The sequence below is a fragment of the Emys orbicularis genome, chromosome 3, assembly GCF_028017835.1.
Source record: "Emys orbicularis isolate rEmyOrb1 chromosome 3, rEmyOrb1.hap1, whole genome shotgun sequence".
In the NCBI taxonomy this organism is placed as follows: Eukaryota; Metazoa; Chordata; order Testudines; family Emydidae; genus Emys; species Emys orbicularis.
Window position 1 is genome coordinate 123116299 of NC_088685.1, and position 22877 is coordinate 123139175.

Sequence of the window (22877 nt, forward strand, 5' to 3'; positions counted from 1 at the left end):
GTTGCTTGAGCAGGTAGCCTTTTAATGAGGGTGACCGAGAATGTTATTTGAAAAGTGAAAGGGAATCCCATAAATGAAATACTTATTTAATATAAAAATAACAATTTTTATGTTAGAACACTTAGGACCAGATCCACTGCTACACTCCGACCGATTTGCATTGTGCCAGCTACTCAAAGCAGCTGTAAAGCTGGCTTAATTTGCTGGTTAATCTGGGTTTATATCTGCTTTGTGTTGAACGACTGGTGAAAAGAAGCCAGAATGTAGAGGTGAATCTGGCCACAGAAGTAAAAATATTTTAAAACTTTAACTTTATAAAACAATTGAACTATAAATACTTAATGAAAACAGATCAAAAATGTCATCTGTATTTATATGGCTGAACCATTGACCTGTTGGTCAGTTATATAATAGTTACATCAAATCAAAAGGTGTTTCAGCATAAAAACTAAAAGCAATACACAGAACTCTGCAAAGTGCACAATGCCCTGTGCCCCCAAGCCGTGTCCGTCATGGAGCATGTGCTTTAGGAGCACTGAAATCCAAACCTTTTCAGATGGTCTGCTAGGAGAGCTTTGTGACCAGGTCTAGGCAGTCTCTGGTCACACTAGAAAAATGATCCCTTGCAAGTGATAATTTAACTTTGGGAAATGATTGAGATACCTTAGGTGGTTGCTTAGGGCAGATGATTGCTTAATAAAGATTGTCACAGTACTTACATTTTCAGCACTATTGGCAATACCTTATCATAAGAACATACGAACGGTGATACTGGCTCAGACCAAAGGTCCATCTACCCCAGTATCATGTCTTCCAACAGTGTCCAATGCCAGGTGCTTTAGAGGGAATGAACAGAACAGGTAATCATCAAGTGATCCATCCCCTATCGCCCATTCCCAGCTTCTAGCAAACAGAGGCTGGGGACACCATACCTGCCCATCTTGGCTAATAGTCATTGCTGGATCTATCCTCCATGAATTTATCTAGTTCTTTTTTTTGAACGCTGTTACAATCTTGGCCTTCACAACATCCTCTGGCAAAGAATTCCACAGGATGACTGTGTGTTGTGTGAAGAAATACTTCCTTTTGTTTATTTTAAACCTGCTGCCTATTAATTTCATTTGGTGACCCCTAGTTCTTGTTTTATGAGAAGGAATAAATAACACTTCCTTATTTACTTTCTCCACACCAGTCATGATTTTATAGACCTCTATCATATCCTCCGTTAGTCGTCTCTTTTCCAAGCTGAAAAGTCCCAGTCTTATTAATTTCTCTTCATACGGAAGTCGTTCCATCCCCCTAATCATTTTTGTTGCCCTTTTCTGAACCTTTTCCAATTCCAATATATGTTTTTTGAGATGGGACGAACACATCCGCATGCAGTATTCAAGATTTGGGTGTACCATGGATTTATATAGAGGCAATATGATGTTTTCTGTCTTATTATCTATCCCTTTCTTAATGATTCCGAACATTCTGTTCACTTTTTTGACTGCTGCTGTACATTGAGTGGATGTTTTCATAGAACTATTCACAACTCCAAGATCTCTTTCTTGAGTGGTAACAGCTAATTTAGATCCGATCGTTTTATATGTATAGTTGGGATTATGTTTTCCAATGTGTATTACTTTGCATTTAGCAACATTGAATTTCATCTGCCATTTTGTTGCCCAGTCACCCAGTTTTGAGAGATCCTTTTGTAGCTCTTTGCAGTCTGCTTGGGACTTAACTATGTTGAGTAGTTTTGTATCAACTGCAAATTTTACCACCTCTCTGTTTAAACCTTTTTCCAGATCATTTATGAATATGTTGAATAGGACTGGTCCCAGTACAGACCCCAGGGGGACGCTACTATTTATCTCTCTCCATTCTGAAAACTGATCATTTATTCCTACCCTTTGTTTCCTATCTTTTAACTAGTTACCAATCCATGAGAGGACCTTCCCTCTTATCCCATGACAGCTTACTTTGCTTAAGAGCCTTTGGTGAGGGACCTTGTCAAAGGCTTTCTGAAAATCTAAGTACACTATATCCACCGGATCCCCCTTGTCCACATGCTTGTTGACCCCCTCAAAGAATTCTAGTAGATTGGTGAGGCATGATTTCCCTTTATAAAAACCATGTTGACTCTTCCCCAACAAATTGTGCTAAGCTATGTGTCTGACAATTTTGTTCTTTACTATAGTTTCAACCAGTTTGTCAGGTACTGAAGTCAGGCTTACTGGCCTGTAATTGCTGGGATCACCTCTGGAGCCCTTTTAAAAAATTGGCGTCATATTAGCTAACCTCCAGTCATTTGGTACAGAAGGTCAAGTATCAGGGGGTAGCCGTGTTAGTCTGTATCTACAAAAACAACAAGGAGTCTGGTGGCACCTTAAAGACTAACAGATTTATTTGGGCATAAGCTTTCGTGAGTAAAAACCTCCGAAGAAGTGAGGTTTTTACTCACGAAAGCTTATGCCCAAATAAATCTCAGGTTTCAGAGTAGCAGCCGTGTTAGTCTGTATCCGCAAAAAGAACAGGAGTACTTGTGGCACCTTAGAGACTAACAAATTTATTAGAGCATAAGCTTTCGTGGGCTACAATCCACTTCTTCGGATGCTAATAAATTTGTTAGTCTCTAAGGTGCCACAAGTACTCCTGTTCTTTTTCCAAATAAATCTGTTAGTCTTTAAGGTGCACCAGATTCCTTGTTGTTTTGGTACAGAAGCTGATTTAAATGATAGGTTACAGACTACAGTTAGTTATCATTCATAGTTGACCTTTGAATATGTGAGTAGCTCCTCTGAGGCCCTGGTTCAGGAAAGCATTTAAGCATGCGCTTAACTTTAAGCAGTATTTAAGTCCTATTAGTTCCAATGTGACTTAAGTACATGCTTAAAGTTAAGTATGTGCTTACATGCATCCCTGCATAGGGATATTTTCTTGAATTGGTGCCAAAAGTAGGCGTGCTCACTCAGTCCCTCCAACTGGGGATATTTGGATTCAGAGGGACAAATTCTCTTTGCTATTGCCTCAACCCTGAGCTCAGTGAAGTTTTGCAGGTGTAACTGAAAGGAGAATTGCACCTATGGCCTAGAGTGAAAGCAAAATTAAGGCGAGAACTTGCTTTATCTGCAGGGTGTCTATTATATACTCTCCAGTCTTTATTTATTGATTGATATTTTTCAAATTTAGATTTTGCATTGCAGTAGCATCAAGGAGTCCCAATCAACATCCGAATCAGAACTGGAGCCCTATGGTGCTGGTGCAATCACATCAGCTAAAGTTTTACACGTCTTTCTTCTTCTAATATTTTTTTTACTCTGCAACTTTCTAACTTGTAGCAAAATGCTGAAAGCCACAGGAGCATGACGACCCAGAGCCCAGAAAAGACAATCTAATCCTTTTCTGAAACTTTGTGTAGACAGTGACACTTCCTTTAGAGCAACTTGATCTCACAAAGGAAATGTGCCATCTAATGAGTGTGCCTGCTCTCTGAATGGTGTTAGCAGGGATTAAAATAAAGGGAAATGGGAGGGAACACAGGTCTAGCTTCTCTCCCTGGTTTGGGTAAGCGACACTCCTTCCTGGCTGGTTCAGTGAGAGAAACAGTAGGGGGAGCTATCTACTTTAACCGTTGTGTACTTGTTAGCATGATACCATGTATATTTAAAATGGGAACTGGCACAAAAAAAGAAGGGAATGCCATTGGAATGAGTGACTTAGTTGCTCAAGCAGTAGTCATATAAATATGATTTCTTAAGAGGAAAGTTTCTGACTTATTAGAAATATCAAATACAAATGACTTGTATAAAGTACCAGTTGTGGTGTTATCTGCATGAGTGATCATATAAAGTAAGTTTGTAATTTTGAACTTTAGAAGTCAAGAGTTAAGGCACATGCAAGAAAGCGTGATTAAGAAGCTGTAGGTGACCAGAACTACAACTGATTGTACTGGAGAGCAGAAACTGCTTTCAGTGTACATAGTTTTCTATAGGAAAGTTATAAATAGTGTAATATTTCTGTACTGTATTTTATACTGACCTGTAATACTTGCCAGAAAATAATGTACTTGGGTGCCTAAAGCCGTAGGGGGGCGGGAGGGGAAGGGAAAAGATGAAACGAGATTTGTAAGACATCCAAGATTTCTGGCAGGAATACTTGCAATATGATATGTTTTCACTTTGGATTTCGTACACCATTTTGTCTGAAGTGTCTGGGAAAAATGTATTGTGTTGTACTCCACTCTTGGAAAACATGTTTTTATTGGGGTTGGATTTATCACAAAATTAAAAAGAGCTATAAACAGATTTTGATGTTATTTTATGGCTAAACGTGCAGACAGACAACAACTACTGCCATATATGACAAATGCATAATAGTAATATGGTGTTTTTGTGTGTTTTCTTGCTTGTTTTTTGAAGAGAAGGAAGTGCCAAACAAACCTTTGAGAGTGCGTGTCCGATCTCCAGGCAACAAGTTATCTGTCCGGTGGAAGCTACCCCAGGCCTCAGGCCTCAGGAGTCCACGCAGATCTCAAGGCTACCTCTTGGGTTATGGGGAAAGCAGCCGAAAGATGAGTTATGTTCCTCTGCAAAAACATGAACGAAGCCAGGAAGCTAAGAAACTAGGTGAGCTGAATTTCCGTGCTACGGGTCTAGCTTAGTTGGTGCAAGGCTAGCCTTGGGCATCAGCCCGACAGTTTGGTTTCTGTTCCTTTTGTTGCATATACAGTACTGCACTGTGCTGTTCTGTTCCGATGTACCTTACAGTGATAGACTCAAGGAGATCAATCTATATATCTTAACAAAGAGAAGGTTAAGGGGTGACTTGATCACAGTCTATAAGTACCTACAAGGTGATAATGGGCTCTTCAATCTAGCAGACAAAGGTATAATGAGATCCAGTGGCTGGAAGATGAAGCTAGACAAATTCAGACTGGAAATGTGTATATTTTTAACAGTGCTCAAGGATCTTAGGCCACATGTTAGTAGTTTAAATGACAATGCCAAACATGCTGATAATATAATAATAATAATATATGGAGATATACCTATCTCATAGAACTGGAAGGGACCCTGAAAGGTCATCGAGTCCAGCCCCCTGCCTTCACTAGCAGGACCAAGTACTGATTTTGCCCCAGATCCCTAAGTGGCCCCCTCAAGGATTGAACTCATAACCCTGGGTTTAGCAGGCCAATGCGCAAACCACTGAGCTATCACTCTGTATCATAAGGGATGCACACTGTTAGGGATTGACGCTGCACAATGTGGAATGTGCAAATGTAAGCACAAGGTAAAAGATGATGGCCAGGACAAAAAGTGCAGCAGAACCCGATGCTGCATTAAAGAGAGCAGTGCATGCATGTAGCCACCAAGTTATTCCTGCCTAGTAGAAGTAAGGCCAAAGAAGGGAGTGCATAGTTAAGTCTCTCCTTTGCATTCTGAGGGTCCCACTTAAACCTATACCTCCTCATTCTCTGCTCACACCCCTATACTCATCAGAGGAACTGGGTGGGTGCTCAATGGGGATGAGACATATTTCCCCCCATTGCAGGTGACTATGCCATAATGCCTAATGTTGCTGGGCCCACATATGGCCTCCACTTCTGGCAGCACTAGAGCACAACAACCTTGTGCTCCCTGCTGCACTTTGCCCAAGCACTTGAAGGATTGAGACCATTTGAGTCAACGGAGTAGGAGGAGGCTGTTAATTTCAGAGCTACTGTATTTAATATAACAACAAATGAATTATTAAGACACGCTAGAGGAACACCCGGTCGAAAAGGGACCCTGGTGGCTCCAGTAAGCACCGCCGACCAGGCCGTTAAAAGTCCAGTCGGCGGTGCTGCAAGGCTAAGGCAGGCTAGTCCCTACCTGTCCTGTCACTGCGCTGCACCCCGGAAGTGGCCAGCAGGTCTGGCTCCTACGTGGGAGGACCACAGGGCTCCGCGCACTGCCCCTGCCCCCAGCATCAGCTCTGCACTCCCATTGGCTGGGAACCGGCCAATGGGCGCTAGGGGTGGTGCCTGCGGGTGAGAGCAGAGAGTGGAGCCTCCTGCTCCCCCTTCCGCCTAGGCACCAGACCTGCTGGCTGCTTCTGGGGCGCATGCAACGCGGTGTGCCAGGACAGGCAGGCAGCCTGCCTTACCCCGCTGTGCCACTGACCAGGAGCAGCACGAGGTAAGCCCATGCCCCAACCCTGTGCCCCAACCCCCTGCCCTAGCCCTGAGCCCCCCCAAACCTGGAACCCCCTCCCACAGCCCAAACACCTCATCCCTGGCCCTACCCCAGAGCCCGCACCCCCAGCCCAGAACCCTCACCTCCCCCTGCACCCCAACCCCCTGCCCCAGCCAGAAACCCCTCCCACACCCTGAACCCCCCATTCCCAGCCCCACCCCAGAGCCCTCACTCCCTCCTGCACCCTAACCCCCTTATCCCCAGCCCCACCCAGAGCCAGCACCCCCAGCCCAGAGCCCTCACCCCCTCCCACACCCCAACCCCCTGCCTCAACCCACAGCCCCCTCCCGCACTCCAAATCCCTTGGCCCCACCCCCTATCCTGGAGCCCCCTCACACACCCCAAACCCCTCATCCTCGGCCCCACTCCAGAGCCCGCACCCCCAGCTGGAGCCCTCACCCCCTCCCGCACCCCAGCTCCCTGCCCCAGCCCAGTGAGAGTGAGTGAGGGCGGGGGAGAGTGAGCCACCGAGGAAGGGGGAATGTAGTGAGTGGGGGCAGGGCCTTGGGGAAGGTGTGGGTCAGTGGGCAGGGCCTCAGGGAAGGGGCGGGGCTAAGGTGTTCTGTTTTGTGCAATTAGAAAGTTGGCAACCCTAAGACACGCTTATTGACTTTCAACATGGGGCAAGTGATCCACATCGTAGCACAGAACTGCTTAAACATCAAGGGATGAGTTTTAGGTCCAGATTCAGCAAGATTCTTAAGAATGTGTCTAACTTTAAGCCTGTAAGTAACCCCACTATAGTCAGACTTAAAGTTAGGCATGGCCTCAAGTATCTTGCTGAATCAAGACATTAATTAGCAGGTAATATTTATCATGGAAGGCAAGATCCTTCTTACTATACTGAGTCAACAAGGGAGTGGAGCAGGGCTGGCTGTGTGGAAGTTTCCTGAGTCATCCTGCTGTCATAGGCCAAATAATTCAGAGAGGTAAGGAGTACACTCTGCAGCAAACTTTACTGCTTACTGCATCAGAAAACTCCAAGTTGCTAACACTAAACTAAACTGGCTCTTTATGAAGAGAACTATTTGCAGGGCTGTTGCGACTCTAGCTAGCATTCTAGCCGTGTGCACACACACTGACTTCCTGATGCTTCCTCCAAACTCTTCCCTCCTGCAACCTGTGCTCCTCTCTCCAAGTTCTGTGCAAGTCACTCCTGCAGCCCAGCAAGCTAGTTTGGAACCCTGTGGAGCTGCTGCTGGGATGAGATATGTGTGTGAGAGAAGCTCCCTGTGCTCTCTATCTCTATCACACATCAATATAACTAAGGGTAAATATCATCCTGCATTGTTCAGGGGCAATATCAACTGAAGTCATTGGGATTTTTTTCTTTAACTCAGTGAGCACTGGATCAGGTAGTAAATAATGATGAAAAATACTATGCAGTGTTTTAAACTGCAGCATTTGTCTTTCACTGCCTTTATTCTACAAGTCAGCTGCCATTGAGAGAGAGAGAGAGAGAATGAGCAAATAATGTTTTTAAAGTAATTGGAAAATTTTCAGGAGAAAGTAAAAAACAAACAAACAAACTTCAGATTATGGGATTTATGCTACACTATTTCATCTTATAGATAGTGTACCTGTCTCTAAAATGCCATCATATGCACCTATGCATATGAAAACCTCTAGATATAAATGCTAACTATTTCCAAGTTACCTCTCAAGGAAACTGATTTTCCCTCCTCTAGAGATAGAATTTCCCTAATAAAAATGTGACAAGATGTCTGCTTGACAATATTGAAACATTGTTTACCATTGCTGTGGAAAAGATTATAGAAAAGTCTCTGTGCTTTTTCTCACATGTAGCATCTGAATCGGTTTATGTGGTTTCACTGCAGTCAAGGAATTCCCAAGGACAGAGTCAGCCAGTCTATAGTGCAGCTTTAACCAAGAGCAAGGTCTCAGGTATGTTGTTTTCATATTTGCAGGCAAGTTGTGGAGCCATGTGTATAAAAGTGAACTATATGCTGCTTTGTGACTATAGACTGGGACAGGAGCTGTCTCTTACTAGATTTTTGGTACAGTACCTAACATACTGGGGCACTGACCCTGGCTGATGTCTCTGGTTGCTCCTGTAATTCAATTAGTAAAAAATAACAGTAGAATAGATTTGTTCATAATGGATTCAATAGATTTGTGCCTAAAGGACTGCAGCCAGTGGCAAAGCTCCTAGTGACTATAAGAGAAAGAGGGGTGGGCCCATTGAGGATCCAGGCCCACATTTTCAGGCTTGAGTGCCTGAATGTAAACATCTGTGTTAGTTCCCTGATTTTCAGAGGGAGTAGGTATCTGCAGCTTCCCCGTCTTCCCCGGAAATGAGGTAGTGCACATCTGTGTACTGTAACTGAGGTTAGAAATGAACTCGTGGCTTTAAGTCATCAACATGGCCGGGCATTTTTCTCACTGCATCATATTACAGTTAGAGTATGCTGGGGGTAGAAGAACATTTTCGATGTTTTAACTGGGTGATGAAATTAACCATTCCTGATCTGGGCACTATGTTATATTAGTGTCATGGCTCAGACTTCTCCTTGGAAGGTCACATCATCAATCTGTCATGCTAATTTTTTCCATTTTAAAATCACACCTTGTAGAGAAATTACATGGTTTTCATTTGTCATTCTGTATCTTGTTTCAAGATGATGCGTACGTTAAACAGAGATGGCTGAAAATCCACTTTCTAACGGGGAAAAAAAATTCTTACTTCTTTTAAATAGTGGTTGTTAGGCTTGGAAAAACCCTGTTGTCCTGGGCAACCAAAATTTTGCTCTTGACAAGTAAAATATAATTACTTATTGTCTACCAGGCAAGCCATTGTCTTACACTGGCACTAAGCATGTCAAGCATAACACACAGGGTTAGAGTTTCATCCAAAGCCCGTTGAAGATAATGGAAGTTTTTCAATGGACTTCAATGGGCTTTGACTCAGGCCCTTGGTGCATGTTCCTCCCCTAGGCTAGCCTCAACAACTGTAATACCCTTCTACTCACAGTACAAGGAGTTCTCCTTCTGCTCAGAAGCAGGAGCTTGTACTTTTGGTGTTGAAGGGCCTAGGTTCAATCCCCATGGAAAGTGTGGTGTGTGTGTGTATAGATGTGGCCATGGTTTGTTACTGACTGATTGGCGCATCATGCTGAGACTGAAAAGTGGTTCCCTGTTTCAGGTTTGTTGTTAATGAAACTGAACAGCACAAGACAGCCAGATGTATCCTACATTGAACTTAAGGGAGAGTGCACAGTGCAAATGAGTCTCTGAAATGCAGTGGGAAGTACAACTGCTACTCAGTGGCATTTACAAGGAAACTGAAGCTGATGGCCATTTTTCAGTTCTGACCTCAGGATGGCTGGTATTATAAAGGCAGTTCTGAACAGATTGGCCTTCCTGTCCATAAGGGAGGAAACTGTTGATCAGTTGAATTTTAAAAAAATAAAACTCATTTTAGCTGCAAAGCTATACAGAGTGAGGCAGTGTGCTCTAGTGGATAGCACACTGGGCCAGGACACCTGGGTTCAGTTCCTACTCTGCTGCTGCCCTGCTGGGTGACATTGGGCAAATTATTTCTCCTGCATATGCCTCAATTTCCCGATCTATCTAATGGTGGGTGATGATACTGCTCTCCTTTGTAAAAACACTTGGAGATCTCCTGATGAAAAGTGCTATATAAAAGCTAGATACTATCATATTGGGATAATCATATTTTCATTTTGGATAACCAAATTTGAGATCTAGCTGGTCCTTGGATAAGATATTTAAACAAACAAACACACAACCAGCCTAGCTAGTCAGAAATACCAGGGTAGCAGTGAAATGTTATTGAAAAAGTACACCATAAAATATGAAGGGGGGATCCAATTTTACAACATTAAAGTTTGTATTCACGCTGATATTAATAAAGGACTAAATCCTGGTCCCAGCTCACAGCCCAAGTCACTGGAATGCGCACTTGGGATTTCTGTGGGGCCTGGCCTGGAGAGGAATCCTTTTCCTTCACTCCTTGACTGAAGCAGCAGTAGAGCTGCTCTGTGGCAAATACTACAACCTCAGGACTGCACTAAGCCCTGTAGCTGGATCACTTCCCCCTTTGCAGAGTGACTGTGGCTCTGCAGGGTCAAAGATTTACTGGCCCCAGCCCTCCTCAGACCTGAACAATTTCTAAATTTTACCCTTCTGTAGAGCCCAGGGGGCGTGAACCTTGTGCTTCATTTGTTCTGTGCCCTGGGAATATCTGGAGAATGATTGTTACTGTAATAACAGTAAGCATAGACCAGGGGTTCTCAAAATGGGGGTCGGGACCCCAAACCCCGCTTTGCCTCCAGCATTTATAATGGTGTTAAATGTATAAAACTGTGTTTTTAATTTATAACGGTAGTCTCAGTCAGAGGCTTGCTATGTGAAATGGGTCACCACTACAAAAGTTTGAGAACCACTGGCATAGATTGTCCTGTTCACAAGGTGGTAGGCAGAGCTGGTCAGAAATACTTTGATGGAACCATTTTCTGTCAGAAAATGTGCAGATCCACCCAAATCAGAATACTTTGAGGAATTATGTTGATTTAGCTGAAATTTTATTTCCCTCCCCACCCCCAAAAATGACATTTTTGGAATGAAACATTTTGATTTATCATTTTGAAGTGACTTTTAAAATATTTTATATTCTATATTTAAAAATAAAAAAATTGAAATTGAAATGAAATATTTCATTTTTGTAGGAAAAAACCCTTTTGATTGATCCAAAACAATTTTTTAAAAAAATTTCCTTCACAGATAATTTCTAAATTTTCAGGTTTCCCTACAATTCACAATGAAACCAAATTTCAAAATCTTTCATGAAATGGAATTTCTATCCTCTGCACAGCCCTCGTGGTGGGTTTGCTGGGGGCAAGGAATGGGAGTATTTTAATAATTTGTCTGCTATAAATAACTGGTTAGAATTGGCTAAACGCTTATAGAATTCTGAACAACAAAACCGCACCTTATTCTTGTACAAAGACACATAGCAGGGAGAATCATATTGCTGTGGGGTTCTCCCTGTTCTCAGTGTATCCTGTGTCATCATCTGTGTTAGTCATTTATCAGTACAGTATATTTACGGTAATGTCATTGCAGCACAATTACTACTTCATTGAGATCTCCAAAGTTCTCATTACTGACTCACTGTGTTACCTTGTCATTTCAGAGGAGGATGAGCTAGAGGAGGCAAAAGACATAAGCGTTCGTGTTATGTCCTCTCAATCTGTGCTTGTTGCGTGGACGGATCCCATATACGAAAAACCAAAGAAAGTTGACCCAACTAGGTACTTTACTTTGTGGTGATGTTGTTTTCAAGATGTATACTAAATATTTCATTGTTTTCAGCTTTGTTTGCCATTTAAATAATAAAGTGTAGTTACAGGCATAGCTTGATTGAAGGCAAAATATGAACATAGGAATTGCCTTATTGGATCAAGGGTCTATATACATCAATATCCTGTCTCTGACAGTGGCCAGCACCAGATGCTTCAGAGGATGGAGTGAGAACCCTGAAGTAGAGAGATGTAGGAAAATATGTTCCCACATCAGGGATCATCTAGTTCTCTAATAGTTAGAGATTGGCTTAAATTCTGAAGCATGAGATTTAATATCCCTTCCAAAATTTTGTTAGCATTAGCTATTATAACTTGGGATATTCTTGTTAACCGTATAAGGTCTCACTGCATTCTCTTTCCCCTCTACCTTAACAGTACTGGCAGCCTTAATTTGCTCCACTACGTGTGTGATATACTAGATAAACTGGAGTTTTTTAGTTTATGGGGAAAGCTTTCCCTGGCCTGATAGAGCATCTGACAGGGAGATACAAGGCCTCAAACTAGAAGGGTCGTAAACTTCTGCTGGTCAATTTTCAATCCAAGATTTATAAGAGTTTCTCCTCTTAGGCAAAGTAGTTGATAGAAAGACAAAATCCTGTATCTAGAAACATCTAAATTTGGGGACAGTTCAGATCCAAATTTTGGGGCTTAAGCCCCATTTCAGGGTTTAAAAAGACTGAAGAAAGTTATTGAGCAAGAATATCATGACTGATTGAGTCCAACCTCACAGATCAATCGAAATTCATAAACTCTACCTGAAGCCACCAGTTCTCAGCCCTTTCTGGCTGGAACTCAATCTTCTCTCTCTCTCTCTCTCTCTCTCTCTCTCTCTCAACCAGTCACCCCTCTGCAGCTTCCTGCTGCCTTTAAATTAGAGAACCTGATTCGCTTCAGGTGAGGCTCATTTTGGAATTAGGGTTGGCTTAGTCCCAGGCTCTCCAGCCCAAGGGCAAGCCACCCTGTTACAAGAAAGGAACCATAAAGACTAAAAAGGCACCTGGCTTAATGTGATTGACTCAACTAAAGACACAGAAAAATGTGTGCTTAAAAGATGCTAAGGAACGTTTTTATTATTACTCTTCATTTGTATTTCAGTAGCTTCTAGTGGCCCCGATCAGGATCAGGCACCATTCTGTCATGAAAAGAAGGCCCCTGCCTCACAGGCTTGCAATCTAAGTATATGACAATGGGATATATTAACTTCAGGGCGCTTGGCCCCTAGTGATGTAAAATCCCACTTGGATGGGGATTGTGATGGTGGATGGTGCCTGGAATCCTTGATCCACTGGGGGAAGCTACAGCCAAAAGATCCTGGCTCAGGAGAGTGCAACCCTGAGATATGCTGATATAGCTCATCCCACAGGCAGACTCCATTGGCAGATCTCCCAGTAAACCCAGCCTCCAAAGTAAGGCTCTCCTCTCTGTCACAGCCCCTGTTGGAGGACAGCCATGCAAACGCTACCTGATTTCCCCTAGAGTGAGTTCCTCCCAGGGCGCAATCAGCTTCCATCTCATTCACCTTAGCATTGGGGGGAACCTAGATACTACAGTGATCAGTACGGTGACACAATGTCTACACTACAGAGTTCTGCCAGCACAGCTACATTGGTCAGGCATGTGAAGAGCTGTGCTCCCTGACTGACATAGCTGTGCTGGCAGAAATCTGTTGTGTAGTTGCAGTTATACCAGCAAAACTGCACTTTTACTCATGTAGCTTGTTTCATTCCAGGGTAGTGGAATAAGCTATACTGATAAAAGAGTAGTTTTGCCAGTGTAAGCTGCGTCCACTTGAGGAGCGCTTTGCTGGTATAATATACCTCCATACCTATCCTGGTGACGTGCTCCTCATGTAGACATGTTCTAAAAGAGATTGTTTAGCTCATGGTTGCTCACTCTTCCTCTATCACTGGATGTTTTTTTTTTTAGCCAAGCACATTAGTAGAAAAAGGCTTGAACTGTGTTTGATTCTAGTGACTTCAGTTGATGAATTTTTGGCTCTCACATTTCCATTCCCAGGCGATATGCTGTCCGTTATCGAGAGAAAGGGGAATCAGCAAGGTGGGATTACAAACAAGTCCCTAACAGACGGGTGTTAGTGGATCAGCTGATACCAGACACTATGTATGAGTTTGCAGTGCGAATTTCAGAGGGAGAAAGGGAAGGCAAATGGAGTGCTTCTGTTTACCAACGAACCCCAGAAGCTGGTATGTATCAAAATTATCTACAACTTGACGTACCTTTTGAAAATTAGATCTACTGCAGCTACAGGTGGATCTATATTTCAGCAATGCTTTTCACGTTTTGTCTTTGAAATAGTTGCACAGAAGGTGTTGGGATGCAAACATGGGGCAAAAAAAAATATGCCTTTGTGTATAACCTTTATTTCTGACCTTAATTTCCATTCTTCTGTATTATTTCACAGCTCCTGCAAGTGCACCTGAAAATTTAGATGTTTGGCCAATAAAAGGCAAAACAACCTCTGTCACTGCATCTTGGGACCCTCTTGCAGAGAGTGAAGGAAAAGTAAAAGGTACGTCATTTCTGCCAGTTAATAGATTGAGAGAGAAATTAAAGACAAAGTGACCTGCAGAAATCACACTGTAGTAATAAAGTTAAACTGACACTGCTGCTGTATGTAATGTACAACTGCAGGGAGCTCAAGTTCTTCAAGAAGGGACTTCCACTCTGTGGTGAGCTGAAATAAAGGAAACTTCATGCACATAGCAGCTGATCATACCAGTAATCTTCTCTTATTAACAGTTCTTGCATGTGCGGGAGAGTTTTCTCCTTTCCAGCTCTGCTTCAGCTTTTGCCATGTGCTGCAGTGAAGCCATTGTGCTTTGCCTGGGATGTCACAAAGCCTTTGCCATCAAAATGATTGTGATGTCACAAATACAATCATATGATTTAACTCCTGTACCAAGAAGGGGGGAAAGTTGTTTACGGAGGCAGTACAATGACCTTTTGATGATTAAAAAAAGGGCATGGGTAGTAGGATAATCATCAGAATGGGTGGAATTATGTTTCATGATTTTTTAAAGTTTACCATAATGTGAAAGTCCCTCTTAAAGAAACAAGCATAAAACACTGATGTTTGGATATTTCATACAGAAGCAACAGTTACCAGAGTAGGAGTGTATGCCAATCAGTAGTAATTTAATTGGATGGGATTTGAACAACCTTCCATCATTTCCCCCCCCCATCTCCCCTCAAAACTTCATATGCAGGTAGTCAGGCTACTTCCACTCACCCATGACTGAAAGAACCACTAGCTTTTCTCTCCATCCCTTTGGAACATTATACAGCTGTTTTATCAGCACTGTGGAGTCACAGGAGTCACCAAGCCAATGGCAGAGGGAGAAAGAGCGGGCATATAGCATATCAGCACAAAAGACTTGCATAGTGTGCACTCCAGGGGAGAAATCTGTCTCCACTAAAATCGACAGGAGTTTTGCCAGGCACTTCATTGGAGGCAAAGTTTCACCCTAAAGCTTAAAAAACTCCCAAAAGAACCTGTGCAGTGATGCATGGATGTGATGTGAAATTTTAAAAACATGTCCTGAGTTTTGAGAAATCCTCACATTTGCTGAAATTTTCAAATGTGATTTGGGTGACTCTATTTCTGAATGCTCAACTTGAGGCCCCTTTTACAGGGGCTTCGTTTTCAGAGGCTGAGTGCTTAACTCTGGAAAACTAGGCCCCTTTAAGCTGCCACAAGTTGGGGATTGAAAAATTGGTCACCCCAAATCACTTAGGAAAATGAAGGCCAAAATGTTTTCTTTTGATGTGATGTACCATAGGAGAGGGCTTTTTTATGAACCTGATTTAATTATACAGGTACAGTGAAAATGAAATCATGGAATAGGTCTCTCGTGATCATTGTTTACTCCAAACACTAGCTTTATTTTACACATCTTGTAAGCTTTTTTTCTTTGTTTTCCATTTTGATCACCTTTCATATCTCAATAATGGAAGACGTTGCCTTCTAGCAGCCAAACAAAAGGGCCAGAAATAACAATTGTTGTAGAGTTTTCCTGGCCAGTGCCACTATGTCATTCCTGTATAACATATGTTTCTTACTTCCAGTATGGATATTCTTTACTACCAGAAAGGAAGAATACTTCCCAGGCCTTCTAGTGATTAGCAGTCTTTGCACTGATCAGTAAAATTCATTCATGTCTGACAATATGAATGATGCATTTTTAATCTATGTTTTTATGAGTTGTTCCAGGTCTTACAGTCATCACATTTCTTATTGCAACCATTATAGATTAGTTGTTAGAGGGGAAAATAAGTTCCTTAATTTTTTTAATGGAGTGTTGTGGGCTATAGTTTTCCTTGGGCTCTGTGCTGGAGCGTCACACACTGTTGCACTTCTCCGTAGTCCTAGAAAAGAGTTTCCAAAGTTCTGTTTTATGACTAATAATAAGATTTTTAAAATTATAGAGGGATGAAAAAGGCATCTTGCAGGTTACTACACGAAAAATGCTACTCTCTGAATCAAGGCCTTATGAGAGTGTAAAGGGGAAAACTATAGGTTATATGTTCCCCTTCATGCATAAATTATTCCCGTTAGGGAGAAATTCACCCAAGTGCAGATGGCCAATGCCAGGTCTCAGCACCACTTCAGTCTTATTTTGAGAGGTGCTGTTTTCAGAGGGACTTAAATAGTGCCTAGACCTTGTGCTGGTCCCCTGCACAGGGTGAACATCTCCCATTACAGTTAATGAATGTTGTGTGTCAATGAGGGGGAAATATGTATTTAACTGTGTTGGATGGAGCATGTGTGTTGTTACTACCATCTGTCCATCATTAGGTTAAGGTATTTCTTTTAGATATCAAGGCAAGAATTTAATATACTATATAGTTGCTCTATATGGACAACTATACTAATTAAGGCCCTAATCCACAAAAGCATTTAAGCATGTGCTTAACTTTTAAACATGTGAGTAGTCTCACTGATTGCAATGGGACTACTCATGGGCTTCAAATTAAGCTCCTGCTTAAATGCTGTGTTAGTAGGGAACCTAAGGTCCCAGTATTGCCAAGGATCTAGTGATTAGACCTCTGCATCTGGACTCTATGTGGTAGTGGGGATTCTTCTGCAGGATTGGGGCCTTAAAGTGTAAAGTGATTACAGAGTGATTATAGAGTCCTGTGTCAGGACTCTATAGCAAATAAATGATAAAAGAATAAGCAGCACTAATCAAAATATTTTACCTGCTTTTAATATTGCATGTCTTAAAGGTTAGTTGGGTACATACACTGTTTTGTATCAAACATTTTTATAATTTCTACTAGAATGAAAAGGTTTGAACCTGCTGACTAACTATCAAAGTATTAACAATCAGTCCCACCACTATTTTACTAACATAAATAACTCTGTAATAGTAATACAGAACAGTTATTGGTTGCATCAGACTTTATTGCCAGTAGCCATAAGGCAATTAAAAACTGGTTAGAATGTTAGTGTTTCATTGTGTTCAACAAATTTTCTAACTATCATTCGATTCAATCCGTTACATTTGTATTAGAATAAATGCTGAGTGTAGAATTTTTTGACTCTTCAGTGTTCATAAGCAAAAATTGTGATAGCAATAGCTAAACCACCCAATATTTGACTTTGTAACCATTATTTTTTTCCACTTGCTTTCCATTTGGGATGCATAGCTCCCATCACAATTATTGGTTGGTATAACCATCAATAATGAAGGTGGTTGCTTAAATATTCTCTAGGATTTATCTCCTGTATTCTGTATGCTTAATCAGCTAATTTACTATATATATAAATCTATATTCTTGTCTAATACGTTGAAAGAATGTTTATTTAGCTTACTGTATATCATGTGTTTATACTCCAGCTGTTGACTCGACGTGCATTGCTAATGTATTAATTTTAGTAATGCACGTTCTAATTCATCCTACCCATACAGTCTGTCCGCTGGAAACAGGACTGTTTTCAGTTTCCTCCTTCCAACCGTCTGCCAAATCATTTCAGAATACATTCTTTCATACGCCCCGGCTCTCAAACCATTCGGAGCAAAGTCCATCACCTATCGTGGAGGTACTACTTCTGCCATAATAGATGGTCTGCAGCCTGGGGAACGCTATATTTTCAAAATTCGAGCAGCAAACAGGAGGGGACAAGGTCCTCAGTCTAAAGCCTTCAGTGTCATTATGCCAACAGGTAAGTATTGTGTTCCTATGACTCAGTCTATACATTCTTGCCATTGACTTGTTTGTGTAACTTTTTATTGCAGTCATTGGCTTTTTATTCCACTAAACTGCAGAGTTTCATAACACTGTTTCATTTCAAAGGTTCTTTAATAGCCAGCTTGTTATAAGCTTTAAAACTTAGATCTGTCATGGCAATACTGATTCAGTCAGTCATCACTGTCATAGCACATACAGTATAAAGAGAAACAAATATTTTAAGTAAACATATATATCTGGCTGTTTCATGACCTGCTGCATGAAAATATATATTCCTTTTGCTTTACAATGTTCGGTGAAATCTATACTGTATTTTGTTTGCTCACCAAGTTCTGCAGTCCTTACTTAGGCAAAACTCCAAAATATTTGCTTTTTACTATGAGTATATTGTAATATAGACAAAAACATGATCTGTTGTCTATCATTAATATAGCATTAAGGGTCAGATCCTCAGCTGGTATACATCAGCATAGCTGCATTGAAAACTGAAGCTAGACAAATTCAGACTGGAAATAAGGCTTATGTTTTTAATGGTGAGAGTAATTAACCAGTGGAACAATTTACCAAGAGTCATGGTGGATTTCTTCTTCATCATTGACAGTTTTTAAATCAAGACAGGATGTTTTTCTAAAAGATCTGCTCTAGGAATTGTTTTGGGGAAGTTCTATGGCCTGTGCTGTACAGGAGATCAGACTAGATCAGTGTTTTTTTTTCTGGGGACCTAGTTGAAGAAAATTGTTGATGCTCACGACCCAACGGAGCTGGGGATGAAGGGTTTGGGGTGTGGGAGGGGGCTCTGGGCTGGGGCAGGGGGTTGGGGTGCGGGAGGGGTCAGGGCTCTGAGCTGGGGATGCAGGCTCTGGGCTGGGGCCGGGGATGAGGAGTTTGCAGGAAGGGGTTCTGGGTTTGCGGGGGGATCAGGGCTGGGGCAGGGGTTGGAGTGCGAGGTTGGGTCAGCGGTGCAGCCGGGGTGCAAAGGCAGGCTTCTCACCTGTCCTGGCACCGCGGACTGCACTGCGCCCCGGAAGCGTCCTGCAGCAGGTCTGGCTCCTAGGCGGAGGCACACAAGCAGCTTTGCGTGACTCTCGCCCGCAGGGCCCCCCCCCCCCCAGTTCCCATTGGCTGGTTCCCGGCCAATGGGAGTGCAGAGCTGGTGCTTGGGGTGGGGGCAGCGCATAGAGCCCCATGACCCCCCTGCCTAGAGGCTGGACCCGCTGCTGGCTGCTTCCGGGGCACAGCACGGTGTCAAAACAGGTAGGCATTAGCCTGCCTTAGTTGGGCAGCACTGCCAGTGGGACTTTTAACATCCTGGTCGGTGGTGCTGACTAGAGCGACCCAGTATCTGACGTACTGTGACCCAGTACTGGGTCATGACCTGAACTTTGAAAAAAGCTGGACTAGATCAAAATGGTCCCTTCTAGCCTTAGAATCTATTAATCTATTAAATCGATAAAGCTATGCTGAAGATCTGGCTCCAATTATTTGTCTAGCATTGCCTACTCTCAACTGACTTATTGTTTATTTTTATTATTTTAAGTTTTCCCCAATTGATAATGTAGTGATATTTGTATTTCCCGGTAGGTTGACACACACTGAATTAAGTGTTGTCCAATGTTCTAAAGCATTATCTGGATCTTGTTGGCTGATTCATTTTTCTTAGGCAGTTTTTATGCTGTTTTTACATATACTGTATCATTGTGAATTTTTAAAAAAATATATTTTTTTCTTTTGCAGCCAGTAGGGATGATTCAAATGTTCATCAACAAACAAACATTCAAGATAATATGGAGTCAAAAAAACCTGGTGATGATGTGCCTTCATCCCCACCTCGAACCTTTCCTGTTCCTTCTCGGAAAATCCAACCATCAGCTTCCTCTAAGCATACTGCTGTTCATTCATCTAGTTCTCCTAGTGGTGGAGATACAAAAAGTCCTCTTTCTGAGTTTAAGAATAAACTGTTGACTGGTAGTGGGGTGCTAAATAAATCACAGCTATTCTCTAAAAAGACATCAGAGCGAGAACCTGATCCCCAATTCACTGAAGTCACAGATGATCAAGAGTCCTCCATTGAAATGCCAACACTATTGCCTAAAACCCAAGATCAGAGAAGAAACATTGGGCCCCACTCTCCTAGCCGTCCATTTCACTCTGTCCTTTCTTCAGGTAGAACACCAGTTAGGTCACGCACTCCAGTAAGGACAAGACAAACGAGCACAGACAAACATGGCTCCTCTTCGTCTTCCTTGACCCAACGCTCCTCATCCTCTGCATCTTCTCCCATTTTTAAGTACACAGATAATGAAACAAAGGGTCAGAGACAAGGCAACTCTAATATTCCTTCTTCCCCTAAAATCCCTTTAGATAATCTGCCTGCTGAAAATGTACCTCATGATATTGCAGATAGTGTGGAGGAAAAGCAAGTAAGTCTAGATTCTGTGCCATTAAAAAAAACAGGATCCAGTCAAGTATCTCCTAAAACTCCAGACCACACTCGCTTGGCTTTACCATTGAATCGGCAGTCTTCTGTATCTCGCAAGGTGGTCCAGAGCCATCAGACTAAGCCACACACCTCTTCTGTGCCAGTTAAATCACCTACATCATCAACAGTTACAAACTCTCAAAGTCATTCACGCTATCCCTCTTCTAAATTAGTTCACTCTGATACCCTGGATAGTTATGACAATTATGATGGCAAAGAGGCAGGGAGTAGAAATGATAGGTCAAGTTCCAGTTCTTCTTCTCATGGTGGAGATTCACTTCCATCACTGCAAACAAAACTTCACTCAGGTTCTAATCCTCACATGTTGAAGGATCCAAAATTAGCCACCGCCTCTGCATCATCACAGTCTGCTGTTTCTGCTTCTGCTAGTCATACTTTGACTAACTCACGCATCCCATCTTCTGCTAAACGTAAGTCTGATGGAAGGGATGTTGATGATGGTAATTATAGTGAGGACACAGAAACAGAAGGGGAAGAGAAAAGACAAGACTCTTCCTCGTCTAGGTTTAATTCTAGGTCTTTTTTAGGACAGACTGCCTCTGAACGTTTTAATTTGCTCAAGCACAAGTCATCTCATACAATCAATAAGTTTCCAAACAAGATCAGTAGTAGTCAAGAATCTAAGCTACCACCCTCTAAACCCCCTTATTCTGCTGTCGCCTCAAAGGTTCATCCTCAGACTAATGCACGCCTAACCTCAACTAGTGCCACTAGGTCTAGTTCCAATATTGAGAGAGATACTAGAGAACTGGAGGGTGAAGATGAGAAACCATTACCCTCAACTATTGCACATGACCATTCACCTTCCTCTTCTAGACCATCATCTTCAGCAGCAGTCTATTCTAGAAGAAGAAGTCCTTCGGTAGATTCTAATGTTCACCGCAGAGAGCCAGTCAAAGAAAAATCACAGCTTTCTGGTTCAGAAGATGAACTTCTTAGTACAAAAATGGAGGAAACTCCCACAAAATCAGGCTCTTTGCTTACAGTCCGCCGATCTTCTTCATTGCCCTCAATATCTGGGAGATCTCCCCCATCTACTAGAACTAACCACCACTCTAGTCCTAGTGTTTCTCACCGGGTAACAAATGGTCAGGATGCAAGGTCAAGAGCCTTATCAGGCTCATCATCTTCCACTGGGTCTTCATCAGTGGCTACTGCGGAAAAGTATTCTCGTGTACAGTCTTCTGCTTCCAAACAACAGCCTGATGATCGGGACAGTAAGGAGGTGAAGGAAACCTTTGCAAAATCAAAACAAAGTATACTTTTGTCTCAAAAAACATTAACTGGAGGCTCTCATTTTTCATCTAAAAAAACTCTCCATTCAGAACCAAGCCCTTCTCAAAAGGCACATGCTGGTCAGTCTCAACTTCCATTCTCCTCATTAAATTCTAGAGGCTGGCTTCCTTCTCAGATCTCCCACAAAAGTAATGAAAAATTACAGGAGGATGAGGATGTGGCTGAGGAGAAGGAAGCAGATGACAAAATAAATGCCCATTCTACATTCCCTAAAGATGTCTCTTCTTCTAGGAGAATATCTACCTCTTTGTCTCAGGGAAGTTCTAGCTCATCTCTTTCAAAGCTCCAGCAGTCAGTTTCTCAAATTAGTAAAGTTGATGAAAAACTCAAAAGTAGGCATGACTCTCCAACTTCTTCCAGAGGATCAAGTTCATCTTTGCCAGCAGGCAGACATGTTGGATCCAGGGTAGCCACTTCAAATGAACAGGTGTCAGATTCGTATAAACCATCTTCATCTTCCTATCAATCAAAACCCGCTCAGCCAGGCTCTAGCTCCATCACTGGCACAGCAAAGGACAATCAGAATAGCAGGGATACTTCTTTATCTTCAAAGTCATCCTCCACTTCTTTGAGACAAACTCATCCTTCAGTTCCTAATTACCATTCAGGTTCCAGAGTCTCTACTAGAATAGCATCCAAAAGTGAGAAGAAATATGGCCCATTCCAGTCACCACCATCAAAAGTGGAACCTTCTCCAAAAGCTCCTTTCTCCTCTATATCGAAATCTCGCCAGTCAGTTTCAAAAGATGGTGATGATGAGGGAGAAGTGGAGGAGAAACCCACATTATCTTCAGCTGCAAGATGGTCATCTTCCTCCAATTCTAAAGGCAGTACAAATATGAATGGCAATGGTGCCAGGGATAAAAGGAAACCCATGGGCTCTCGTCTAATACATAAAGTAAACTCTGCAGAAGAAAAAGAGGAGGAGGAAGAGCCTCCCACTTTAAAACAATCTCTTCCTGCCTCACAAGGCAGGTCATCATCTTCTGTAGTCTCAAGAATTTCTCAGACCCCTAACAAACCACATACATCTTCTAAGCCAAGATTGGCCTGGCCACGCTCCTCTGCATCCATATCTGTGCCTTCTCAGCTGTATCCCACACACTCTGCTTCTCCAACTCTTACTTCATCTTCATCCCCTCTCGTGCCCCGTCAACGACTACAAAGGCCACGAAACCTTTCTCAACGGCAATTTGTCAGACCTCCATATAGACAAGGTAATATGTTTTTAATTACTTTATTAATTTTACTGTCTTGAATGTTCCTCCCCCCTTATCAGTTGTTAGATGAAAGCTACATTGT

At 42.3% G+C, this 22877-nt stretch overlaps 1 protein-coding gene across 1 annotated transcript in view; it reads left to right on the forward strand.

The window, feature by feature from the left end:
- Window positions 1-22877, forward strand: part of FNDC1 (fibronectin type III domain containing 1) — a 148345-nt gene that overhangs the window by 57066 nt on the left and 68402 nt on the right. Inside the window, 7 exon segments of the mRNA XM_065401446.1 lie at window positions 4407-4613; window positions 8028-8126; window positions 11398-11515; window positions 13583-13770; window positions 13989-14096; window positions 17565-17753; window positions 19514-22792. Of these exon segments, the coding sequence (XP_065257518.1) occupies window positions 4407-4613; window positions 8028-8126; window positions 11398-11515; window positions 13583-13770; window positions 13989-14096; window positions 17565-17753; window positions 19514-22792 (4188 nt within the window).